The sequence below is a fragment of the Dendropsophus ebraccatus genome, chromosome 14 (assembly GCF_027789765.1).
Source record: "Dendropsophus ebraccatus isolate aDenEbr1 chromosome 14, aDenEbr1.pat, whole genome shotgun sequence".
Classification (NCBI taxonomy): Eukaryota; Metazoa; Chordata; class Amphibia; order Anura; family Hylidae; genus Dendropsophus; species Dendropsophus ebraccatus.
In genome coordinates, this window is record NC_091467.1 from 10250405 (window position 1) to 10262988 (window position 12584).

Genomic DNA, 12584 nt, shown 5'->3' on the forward strand with positions numbered 1-12584 from the left:
AGTAGGTACATTTAAAGGGTATCTATCCTTTCTACAAACGTATCACATATCATAGTAGGGGGATGGGGGATGAAGGTCCTCAATCTTGGTCACAGTGAGGATGTGATTGGTAAAGGTCCAGGTGGTGAGACCCTCACGAACCTTCAAAGGAGCAGTTGAGCTCTGTGTCTGTTCGCTACTATCAAGAAATTTGGCCAAAAGGTAAGCATTGCTTTCCCTGGGAAAAAGTAATAGGTGCTCACCCCGTAGATGAACCTCTGGTTGAACTGCTGCATTGCCCCTTGTAGCTGGTTCCGCTGAAACTGCCACTGCTCGTAGTTCCGTACAGACTCAATTGTTGGCCTCTGCCATGTGGTTGTCCGTGTTATGTGGTCTACATAGTAGATTCGCCCCATGTTATCTACACGGCGCTCCCACCTAAAATTTAAAGGATTATTTATATTGAAACTATAAAAGGTTAGAACGTTCAGAGGATAATTTTAGTGACATAAAAACTACATAAAAACGATAATATAGCTTCAATTAAGTTGCTGTGCACAGGCTGCAGAACACACACAGCAACACTGAGAACAAGCTTCCCCTCCTTGTGTAATTTATTATTATTATTATTATTATTATTATTAAATTATAATAAATAAGAATACACCATACATGGTACACATGATCAATACTGCTGTGTGTGACACTGACGGATCAGAGCGGGGAAAACAGGGACCAGGGCGTGGATAGGCCTGCAGATCCTGACATAATCAATGGTGGCTGCAGAGAGGTCACTCCTTACTGAGAGGTATACTGAGATATACAAGAAGCCAAGAGGACATGCATTTGGCCTCCCATGGGTAAAGGAAGCCACACAAATACATTTGAAGCACGTGTGTGTGAAATGTAAGGCTCAAACTCTGCGTGCAGCAAGCTTTACATGTACATATGGCCACTTGTTATAGGGAACCTGCCAATATGTTACTGGACCGCCACCTACCAAACAGCTTTGGCTGATCTAACATATAATACGTAGAATTTCAACCTGATACTTACCCAGGGGGAAGAGGTTCTGGTCTGTCCCATGTTGTCCTTTTTGCTACATGATCCACAAAATATACACGTCCATGCTGATCTACACGCTGCTCCCACCTGTGAGAAATGATAGCATAACCTTATAATAACTATACAGCACAGGACAAATTCATATTTCCCCAACCATCCCCAATATTACTAGAGTTTTTACAATAGTCAGAAATGCTATGGCAAAATATTCATCCGCTCACATGACAAACCCAGCCTGACGCTTCAGTATGAATACCCTACATTCATATATTCCCAACTACAGAGGATAATCCTACACTGCTTCATAACGCCTACAGTCTCTCTCTTTTCATACCCAGGAGGAAGGGCTCCCTGGTTCACATTTCCGATTCTCTGGCTATCGATGTTGACGGGAACAATCTGTCTGGACACAGGAGGGGCACCAGGCGTAGCCTCAGTCTCAGAAGCAGGTGCGCTGACCGCCATGTTTGCTGCAGTCTCTGAGTTGTTGAAAGTAGGAGGGACTAGAAGACAGACAAAATCATTAGTATATCCTCATCCGTATTTAGGCTATGTTCACACAACGTATATTTTCGTAAAACCACGGGCGTTGTAGAACAGCCGTGATTATTACAAAAATATACGTTACCTTGCTGTCTATGGGATCCCGGACGGAGCGTATACACATGGTATATGCTCCAGCCGGGATCGCTAGCGGCGCCGCAAACAACTGACATGTCAGTTTTCTGCGGCTGCTATTCATCGAATAGCGCCCGTAGAAAACCATGTCAGTGCACACTATGGAGCATGTGGCTCCGGCCGCTCGCTCCATAGCGTGCAGTGGAGAGTTCTGATGCGGGTGCGCACAGATGCTCCTGCATCAGAACCCTGCACCTGCAAAGATCATCCGGCCGGTACTGTGGCCGGGATGATCTTTTCAGAGACCGGCTGTTCCATAACCCTGCCGGGTCACAGAACGGCCGGTCTCTTACGTTGAGTAAACAAAGCCTTATACCGCAAACATTTCCATCTAGTTCTATCCTCATGATTAATGGGCAAATGCAAATAAGTGGATGACTGAAGACGAGTACAGGTGGTACAGTTTGTCTATAATCTAAACAATAATTTTATCAATAGGGATATTGGCCAATTTATCTGTGGAATCTGTAAGATGAAAGAACATTCGGCTTACAGTTACTGCGTGTGGATGTTTTATCCTCCTACCTGAGGCGGTTGTTTTCGGAGGAGTAGGTGGTGGTGGCCGTGATGGTCTAGGTGGCCTGCTGGGTTTGAAGCCTCCATTGGACAAAGATGGTGAATTTGTGCCATTTGATCTGCGGTTTTCACTAGGACTTGTGCCATCTGTATTATCAGCACTGGAAAACAAGTTTGGTGTAAGATCTCCACACAGCAACAAAACAACAACTGCTCAGCAAATCAGTGGTCCTTCAAACTGGGAGATACAAAGGGACCACAGGGTTACAGGGTTGTGGGCATAGATTTCATCTATTGCTTCATTATTACTCAGTTCACTACAGGCTTTCAAACCAAATAAAATATGGTCTTCTATTCCCGTATGCCTTAGCAGATACATGGTCTGTACAGCTGTAATACTCTTAAAGGGGTTGTCTAGGCTTAGAAAAACATGGCCGCCTTATCCTGTCCTCAGTTTGGGTGTGGGGTTCTGCAGCTCAGTTCCATCGAAGTGAATGGGGCTGTGCTGTAATACCACACATGACCTGGGGACAGGGGTGGCGCAGTTTTTGAAAAAGAAAGTGTCACTCCTCATTGTAGGTTGAATCGGGTGCCAGTAGAAAGGTCGTGACCACTGACCACGGCACTTCCAATTCAGGAGGAAAAAAGATTCAACTGCCTCACGCCGCAAGCATACTTAAAAAAAAAAAAAAAAGATGTTGTGAGGCCGTTGAAAAGTCATGTCATACCTTTTGTTTGCTGTGCTGCACCTATTATGAATTTTGTTACACCTTGCATGGAATAAAAGAAACTTCACATTTTTTTCACCTGAGTTGGAAGTGCCGTGGATTTTCATTCAACTATATACAGCGGTACCTCGGTTCTCAAACTGTATTTTCAAGGAAAGTTTGCTTTGGCTCTCTAACACTTTTCGGGCCCCCAGTCTTGAAGTACTTGGTATCTGAATGTTTTTGTGAGTGTGGATGGTGGGTTGTACCTGGTGAGTTTAGCACTGGTGAGGCTTCACATACAGGACAGTACTGTATAAGACTGCTGGAGTGCATATACAGTACAGTAGTAGTACAGTCAGTGCACCACCATCTCCCATCCTGTACTGTATAAGATTGCTGGAGTGCATATACAGTACAGTAGTAGTACAGTCAGTGCACCACCATCTCCCATCCTGTACTGTATAAGACTGCTGGAGTGCATATACAGTACAGTAGTAGTACAGTCAGTGCACCACCATCTCCCATCCTGTACTGTATAAGACTGCTGGAGTGCATATACAGTACAATAGTAGTACAGTCAGTGCACCGCCATCTCCCATTTGTTACAGTGGAGGGATTTGGGGAGAGGGGGGCTCTATACAGTAAAGGATGAGTAAGGAGTTAGTGACTATTGTACTATAATTGCTGGTTTTGTTGAACATTTCTTGTATATAATGCACTGTATGGTATAGTATTATTCTGCCCTGTACTGTACTGTAGGGATAAAACTGGGTACTTTTCAATGTAATAAATGATTATTTTGGGTAGTTATTGGTTGGTGCTGGAACCAATTAAACCCATTTACATTATTTCTTATGGGAAGACACTGCTTGGTTCTCAAACTGCCTTCCGGAACCAATTAAGTTCGAGAACAGAGGTACCACTTGTATATCGATCTATATGTTGCAGTGAAACAATAGAATCCAGGGATTTGATCAAATCCCAGGAAATGATGAAATGAACCGCCGTTCCATCATTTCCCTAGCGACTTGATCAAATGACTGACCCCTTTTAGGGAAATGATGGAATGAGCGATCAAGGAGTCACCCCAGCTCTATGTTTGGCGGCAGTGGCCAACGGGGGAGCAGAGGGGCACACCTCCTGGCAGGCATACAGAGTTGGGGCGGACGGGGAGCAGAGCGCAAAGGCTGGGGGAGCAGAGCACACAGGCTGGGGGAGCAGAGCACACAGGCTGGGTGAGCAGAGCACACAGGCTGGGGGAGCAGGAGGCATGTCGCATGGCGGCGCGGACAGGACCGGAGGAGGACAGGGAGCAGAGCGGCACACCTCCTAGCATATGGCGATGGGGCGGACGGGGAGCGGAGCGGACAGGCCGGGGGAGCAGGAAGCATGTTGCAGGGGAAATGAGCACAACGGGTAGCAGAGAGGCGATACGGTAAGCAAATTCTATGTCGTAGGGGGGATGAACGCACAGAACTCACCTGGCGGCAGCCGAATCTGTCTGTAGTTTTGAGCTATCAATGGAAGCTACACAAGAGAAGAAGAAAAAATAATAATAAATAATAATTTTCCTGCACACTGACTAAGACCCCTATTATATGAAACACCTTACTTGGCTATTTACCACTCATTTAGGGCGATAATCGTTTTGTGTAATGCAAGGCATGCACAGTGTTTGCTGATCTTGGTCTTTCAACATGCTGATAGATCCCGATCATGTCAGCGGCAGTCTGCTGATCTTTGCATGGTTAGGCAGCCTGAACGTTCGGGCGGGCATGTCCCGCTGCCTTTGCACGTTATAGGAACGGCAGTGAGCTGGGAACGATGGGGGGAAGCAAGAACTTACCCCGACAGGTCGGCACTTGCTTCCTCTGGAAAATCGTGCCATGTTATACGGCCTTTCTACTACAGAAATGGCACATGGGACTGTTCTGAATGGAAAGCATAGGCCTCCAAACTGATCTTTAAACACAACAGTCACTTATACATATTTCATATTCTCTCACTCTCGTATACATATTATACTATAGCATGTCTTCAATCTATTTACACAGTACAACAGGTCCTGAATTATATTACAGACTATGCAATAATAGGCAATTTTTAGGCATGACAAGAAAAAAAAAAAAAAAAAAAACACAATCAGCTGATTATCATTGTCTTTATTACAGAGATATGGTGCGTTTACACAGACAGATTTATCTGACAGATCTTTGAAGCCAAAGCCAGGAACAGACTATAAACAGGGATCAGGTCATAAAGGAAAAACTGGGATCTATCCTCTTTTCAAATCCATTCCTGGCTTTGGCTTCCAAAATCTGTCAGATAAATCTGTCTGTGTAAACGCACCCATAATGTGGCAAATTGGCCTGATTCAACAGATTATCGGTCCGCGTAATAGGGCCCTAACTTTGCTTTTTTTTTTTTTTAAACAATGTCCAACTATTATTTCACCTCCAGAAACAAAGATTTACATCTTACCTAACAAGCTAGCAGCATCTCCATTGGCCAAGAGCTCTGGATCCACCTGCAACCCGTTCAGACACACTGATAGGTCACCCACTGTCTCTCTGTCTCCTTGCAGCTGTAAATTCACTATCACCTCCTCCACTGAAATAAATAACATGCAAAATATCATCCAAAATATCCATTCTGTACAATGCATTGATCATATATTAAAGAGACAAAGCCAACGTAGTCTCGATAGACTTCAAGGGGAGGGCAAACTTGGGTGGGTTTCATGGCAAGCTTCAATTCCCATCATGCCTGGATAGCCAAAGCATTAGCTTTGGCTGTCCAGGCATGATGGGAATTGTAGTTTTGCAACAGTTGGAGGGCAGCAGTTTGAAACTTGTGATGTAAAGGTTACAAAATTTCTTAAAATGGGAGTATCCCTTGAAATGGATCCGAGTTCAGAGTCCATCCTGCATTTCACTCTTGTATACTATGAATATATGAGAGTAGTGTATGTATTAACTGAACAGTCCTCTAGCAATACACAGCTGAGAACAAAGCTAGAAGTGAGACACAAGCTGAACAGTTATCTTCTGCCTACGGGTAAGGCACTTCCATGTAGTCAGAGGGATCTTATCGCAGTTACTGGAGACCTTCGTCACAAGGGCAATCATATGATAACTTCAAGGAACCTTACTCAAACAAATACCAACAGAACTTGTGAAAAAAGTGAATGCAGCACTGGTGAGGCATAGACGGCACTAGGACTGGAAAGCCCATCTTGTCCCTTTAACACAGGGGTACTCAACAACTTTTAGTGAAGGTCCACTTACCGGGGTCTATTGTCAGGTGAAGGTCCAAGCTGAACATAAGTAGGAAACGTGTTTTGATACTTTGTCACAAACGTTCAACTATTTATATACAGAATTGCTGCTTATTAGCGGGAAAACTGGCATTTTTTCTCTCTCACCAGGCCTTTGATATTAGGTACAAAGGGGGTGACTGCCCTGGTAGTATATAGCCCCCCTGTTGCTCCCCCAGCAGTGTATAGCCCCCCCCTGTGCGCTCTCCCTCAGTAGTATATAGGCCCCTGTTGCTCCCCCAGTAGTATATAGCCCCCCTGTGCGCTCTCCCCCTGTAGTATATAGCCCCCTGTGAGCTCCCCCCAGTAGTATATAGCCTCCCCGTGCGCTCTCCCCCTGTAGAATATAGCCCCCTGTGAGCTCCCCCCAGTAGTATATAGCCCCCCTGTGCGCTCTCCCCCTGTAGTATATAGCCCCCTGTGCGCTGTCCCCCAGTAGTATATAGCCCCCTGTGAGCTCCCCCCAGTAGTATATAGCCCCCCTGTGCTCTCCCCCCAGTAGTATATAGCCCCCTGTGAGGTCCCCCCCCAGTAGTATATAGCCCCCCTTGTGCTTTCCCCCTGTAGTATATAGCCCCTGTGAGGTCCCCCCTGTAGTATATAACCCCCTGTGCACTCCCCCCAGTAGTATATAGCCCCCTCAGTAGTATATAGCCCCCTGTGAGGTCCCCCCTGTAGTGTATAGCCCCCTGTGCGCTCCCCTCAGTAGTATATAGCCCCCTCAGTAGTATATAGCCCCCTGTGAGGTCCCCCCTGTAGTATATAGTCCACCTGTGCGCTCTCCCCTTGTAGATGCCCCCCAGACAGGAAAAAAATAACAAAAACAAAACTCACCTAGCACCTCGTTCCCCGCTGCGGCTGTCTTATTCTCTTCCCGTCGGTCCGGCCCCCGGCTGATACGCACTCTGTAGGGATGTCCCGAGGATTCCACAGCAGAGCGTGCATCAGTGACCTCAGCGTACGCCACCGGCCTGCACTTTCGGGAAGGACAGGCCGGCAGCGTACACTGAGGTCTGTGGTGCGCGCTCTGCTGGGGAATCCCCGGGACATCCCCAGAGAGCGCGTATCAGCCGGGGGCCGGACCGACACTGCCCCACCCCACAGGCGTACTGACATCTAAGGACAGTACGCCTATGGGGCGGGAGGCAGTGCGGTGGGGAGCGGGACCTCCTAACCGCCCCGGGACGGACCGGATCCGGGGTGGTTAGGAGGTCTGACCAGGGGTCCGGACAGCTGGCCTCCGCGGTCTGGGTTCGGACCGCGGTCCGCCAGTTGAGGACCCCTGCTTTAACACATAAAATGCAATAATAACATCCTGAATATGCGCTGTATACTCACACTTCATGTTATTAGCAAGTAAGGTTTCCTGCAGGTTCAGTGATGCAGTGCCAAGGAGGGCATCTGATTTTAAGGTCTGGTGGCTCCATACTCGGAAATTTAACACACTGAAAGGGGTAACAATGCTGCAAGACAGAAGAAACATCCGAGAACAAGTCAGACCGGCTCATTTACACGGACACGGAAAAAAAAAGTGCAAACAGTGAAGCGCTAATAACACAACATGTGTATGTGTTGGAGAATAATATATTCAGGTGTTATTTTCTTACAAAGTAGCGGAAATCAGTGTCTTCAATGCATCTCTATCATAGAGATGACCTGAAGACACCGACCTTCAGCTTCCCGAAATGCAAGACAGCCCGAGAAGAGGCCGCTTGGGTGCCAGTGAGATCTGAACGGTGCTGTAGAACTGGAATGATGCCGCAGGAAAGTGATCTTCACGGCTGAGTATATGGGGCAGCCGATAATAATAATAGTAAAAAAAAAAAAAGGATTGCTTCTTTAGCATTAGGTTTTATTCACATGTTTAGTAATATTTTCTAGTCCTGAATCAACCCGCTAAAAATTACGGATTGGACATCCGTAGTATATCAGTTTTACATTCATATTTCATCCGTATTTCCGTAAATCTGTTTTTACTACTGACTGCTTTATACAAGTTAATAAAGTTGAGTAGGTTAAAAAAAAAGCACCAGTTTGCCCAACCCCTAAAATAAGTCACATGATCGCTTGTCATGGATCAGGCCAATTTGTGTAACAGAGACATCGATCATTGGTTGATTATTTCTTTAGAATCCGCGCTAAAACCATCGTCCGAGTGTGTAATAGCAATGCGCGGCCTGTTCATACATTACCTCTCCACACTCCCGGTCTTTTCCTGCCTTTTGCTCTCTTCCAGGCACCGCAACGTCTCTGAGCTGACTGGCCGCGGTGGTCCCAGACAGTGATTGGCTGAGTGGCCAGTCAGCTCAGAGAAGATGCAGTATGCGGTGCGGAGTGTGGAGAGGTAACGCATGAACAGTTTATGGCGAGGGCTGCACAGACACCGCTAACAATATCTGTGTAGCCCTTACTAAACAATAATCAAGCCGTGTAATAGGCTCAGTAAAGCCTAAATGAGACTTGTTTATATTATTGATTGCCCCATCTAATAGGGCCCTTAGGGTCCATTTACACAGAAAGATTATCTGACAAAAATTTGAAGCCGGTCATCACTTTTTATGTTGCCTGAACCACCAATCATTAGGATTGTCCCTGGGGGGCTTCTCCCTGCCACACCAGCCATGTCTGATTACAGGGTGATATCTATCAATCACAGCTGGTGTGGTGGGCAGACTCCATCAGTGACCATAGATCAGGCAGCGTCCCTTGATTCTGACTGCACATGGTGACCAGCCTGTGGCCTCAGGTCTTACACAGTAAGGTGCTGCTTCCATTTAGGACTGTGTGTGTTATTCCGGGTTTCTGTTTTCTTTGACTGTCCGTCCACCGACACTTCCACGTAGGGGCTTGGACCGAACCAGTTTTTCCTGCTGTCTCTCAGTTTAGCGGAAATGACTAGGTTTGGGGGGAAAAAAAGAAAGTTATACATTTTCTTCAACACTCCAAAAAAAAAAAATTCAAACGTAAAATGTTTAAAATGATATAATACATCTTATCTAGAGGAGGCAAAACACTAAAATCTCACAACTTCGCCCATCAGCTGAGACATCTAGAGCAGGGGTCCTCAACTGGCAGCCCGCGGCGTGAAAGCGGACCGCGGAGGCCAGCTGTCCGGACCCCTGCTGCAGCTCAATATACCTGTATACTGAGCTGCGCAGCTCCCCTCTGCACAGTAACTATGAGCGCTCGTAACGATGCAGGAGCAGCACTGACAGAGAGGGAGCCATCGTCTCTGGTTTCGGCGCTAGAGTGATGTCACTGGAGCGTCGGCGCCAGAACAAGGGGAGAGCAGCCTCTTGTGACCACTGCAGTGCGGCCACAAGAGGGGAAGAGAAGAGGAGACGCCGGACCCAGATGAGTATAAGTGTTTTTTTTTTTTAATGTTATATGCTATATGGGAGGGAGGGCACAGGGGGGCTATATAACTGGGGGAGCACCGAGCAGGGGTGCTATTTACTACTGGGGGAGCGCATAGGGGGGCTATATTATGCTGGGGAGCACCAAGGGGGGGTTTATATACTACTGGGGAGCGCACAGGGGCTATATACTACTGGGGGAGCACACAGAGAGCTACATACTACTGGGGGAGAGCGCACAGAGGGGCTATATACTACTGGGGGAGAGCGCACAGAGGGGCTATATACTACTGGGGGAGAGCACACAGAGGGGCTATATACTACTGGGGAGAACAAAGCACGGGTCTATATACTACTGGGGGAGCACACAGCGGGGGGCTTTATACTACTGGGGGAGCGCAACACGGCAAACCATAGTAACGTTACATTACACCAGATATTTCAATGGGACCCACTGCCACTCTAAACTTGTGTGTCCCGCTCTATCTACTGAACGGAATTTACCCCCACATCCAGTGTTCTTCAGATCGGTCATTAACTGGAAAGCTGTGATCATGCATTAACATGCTGACCGGAGCTTACTACCCGGCTCACATTTTATAACTCTAACCACATGTTTTCCCTCTACACAAATAGCAAATGTTTATGGTGGAAAAGCACCAAGATGCTCAGACCTGGATGTTTTGGAAAGTGTTGACACTACATCCGGAGGAGGTTTCCCTCATGGAGTCTACTGACCTTACTTTCTACTTTTGGTTCCCCCACCAGCATAAAAGGGAAGTCTCCTTTTTTATATTAGTCCTGCAGGAAGTGGTGTATTCTTTCCAGTCTGACACAGTGCTCTCTGCTGCCACCTCTGTCTATGTCAGGAACTGTCCAGAGCGGGAGAGGTTTTCTATGGGGATTTGCTGCTGCTCTGGACAGTTCCTGACATAGACAGAGGTGGCAGCAGAGAGCACTGTGTCAGACTGGGGAGAATACACCTGCAGGACACACAGTAACTGATAAGTACTGGAAGACTGGAGATTTATAAGTAAATTACAAATCTACGTAACTTTCTGACACCAGCTGATATGAAGGAGGGCCGCTAGTTTAAAAAGTGAAAATTTGTTTTCTAGACTGGAAGAAAAACTTTTTGGGAGCTTCCATGTAATGCATCGTCTTTTCAGCAACATAATAAGCATAACTATCATCAATGTAACAGAACCATGATAGCTTACCAGTAACCTGAAGCTGCGATTTCATGGTGAAGCCATTTAATGTTGGTTTTGGTGTTCCTCCATCCATCTCCCTTCTTCAGATCTGTGTCTGCGGGTAAAGCACACAGCAACATGAGGATTACAAAGGGATCCAGCAGAGTGCCACTTTATTCTTACTTCATACTTAACTTATACTTTAATATATAACAAATATGACACAGCTATAAAGGAGCACTCTAGATTTTCTGACTGGTTTCAGAGAAAATTATACAGATTTTGAAATTACTTCTAAGTCTTAAGTCTTTCAGTACTTATCAGCTGCTGTATGTCCTGCAGCAAGTGGTCTATTCTTTCAAGTCTGACACAGCGCTCTCTGCTGCCTCTACCTCTGTCCATGTCAGGAACTGTCCAGAGCAGGAGAGGTTTTCTATGGGGATTTGCTCTGGACAGTTCCTGACATGGACAGAGGTGGCAGCAGAGAGCACTGTGTCAGACTGGAAAGAATACACCACTTCCTGCAGGATATACGGCAGCTGATAAGTACTGGAAGACTGGAGATTTTTAAATAGACCTTAATTACAAATCCTGACATCAGTTGATTAGATTTTTTTGCTCTCCGGAGTGTCCCTTTAAATGTATGTGGACAGTAGTATATAGCAGAGCGCATCTCCTGGCTCCCTCTACAGATCGTGGGGGTCTCAGCACCCGATCAAAACTTTCTGAAATGAAAACTCCGGCAGGCTACCAAGCCAGAAAGCCATCAGGGTGTCAGAGGAGACACGTCGGCATACTCTGGAAGTTAAGGGTACAATAAACAACATGTAACCCTCGACATTGGCTTGGAAATGTGTGACAGCAAAGTGTACAACCAGAACGGACTGGTCATGTGAGACTACAATATAAAAAGACCCGAATAAAATAAATATTAACTCCGCTGCCACCTGCACGCCATGCATATTAATGTAGCGGGATGGCTGCCTGGCATGTAAGAGAAGCAGAATGAGTGCCAGCCTTGGCTACCATGAAGCAAACCCCTGATGTAAGATGATCCCGCCGTGCTCCGCATACACAGCGCTACCCGGGAGCAGCTACAAATCTTCATGTACAGATATAACATCGAGGGCTGAAGGTCGATGACGAAGATAACAAAAGGGAGAATGAAGGAAAGGGCAGCACTCAGACCTGGACAAAGCAGCTAATAAACCATTCAATGGACTCATTAATAATCAATGGCGCTTATGTATGTGTACACAGAGGAAGAAAAGCCACCGACAGTCATCCCTCATAGCCTGCTCTCAGAGATTTCTTACCAGGATGGATTTCCTGACCCACAGGGTCCTATTGGGCACGGACATCCTTCAGGATTATTTCTGAAAGGTGTCTGTGCTGTAAAATAGGCCCAGAAATTATAAGACCTCCTTTAATAGTTCAGAATTTCGGCACGGATGCCTCATAGGACCTTATGGGGGCATCTGGAATTCTGGACAGCTCCAGGTGCGCATCCGAAAACTATCTGGAAATCGAAAAGCTTTGCTTGGCGGCCTGGGGAAGTGTTACCGGGTGTTGTCTGTTTAAGTGTAAACGCTCTTAATTAGGAAACCATACAGTTAAATGTGTCGCTTTGTTTGACAGGGCTATGAGCTCCTAGAGTTTGCCAAAAAAAACATGTTTCTTTTAAATCAATTGGTGCCAGAAAGTGCCAGAGATTTGTAATTTACTTCTATTAGAAAATCTCCAGTCTTCCAGTACTTACCAGCTGCTGTAT

The 12584-nt window shown here is 46.3% G+C and overlaps 1 protein-coding gene across 2 annotated transcripts in view; it reads right to left on the reverse strand.

Annotated features, from left to right (window-relative positions):
* ITCH (itchy E3 ubiquitin protein ligase) overlaps positions 1–12584 on the reverse strand; it is a 43648-nt gene that overhangs the window by 15796 nt on the left and 15268 nt on the right. For both annotated transcript variants that reach the window (XM_069953912.1, XM_069953913.1), the window contains exons 2-10: positions 10841–10928; positions 9018–9159; positions 7603–7727; positions 5430–5558; positions 4430–4475; positions 2248–2399; positions 1379–1547; positions 1036–1131; positions 243–417 (exon numbers count right to left, since the gene is read on the reverse strand). In XM_069953912.1, coding sequence (XP_069810013.1) covers positions 243–417; positions 1036–1131; positions 1379–1547; positions 2248–2399; positions 4430–4475; positions 5430–5558; positions 7603–7727; positions 9018–9159; positions 10841–10907 — 1101 coding nt within the window. In that variant the 5' untranslated portion in view covers positions 10908–10928. The remainder of the gene's footprint in view (positions 1–242; positions 418–1035; positions 1132–1378; positions 1548–2247; positions 2400–4429; positions 4476–5429; positions 5559–7602; positions 7728–9017; positions 9160–10840; positions 10929–12584) is intronic.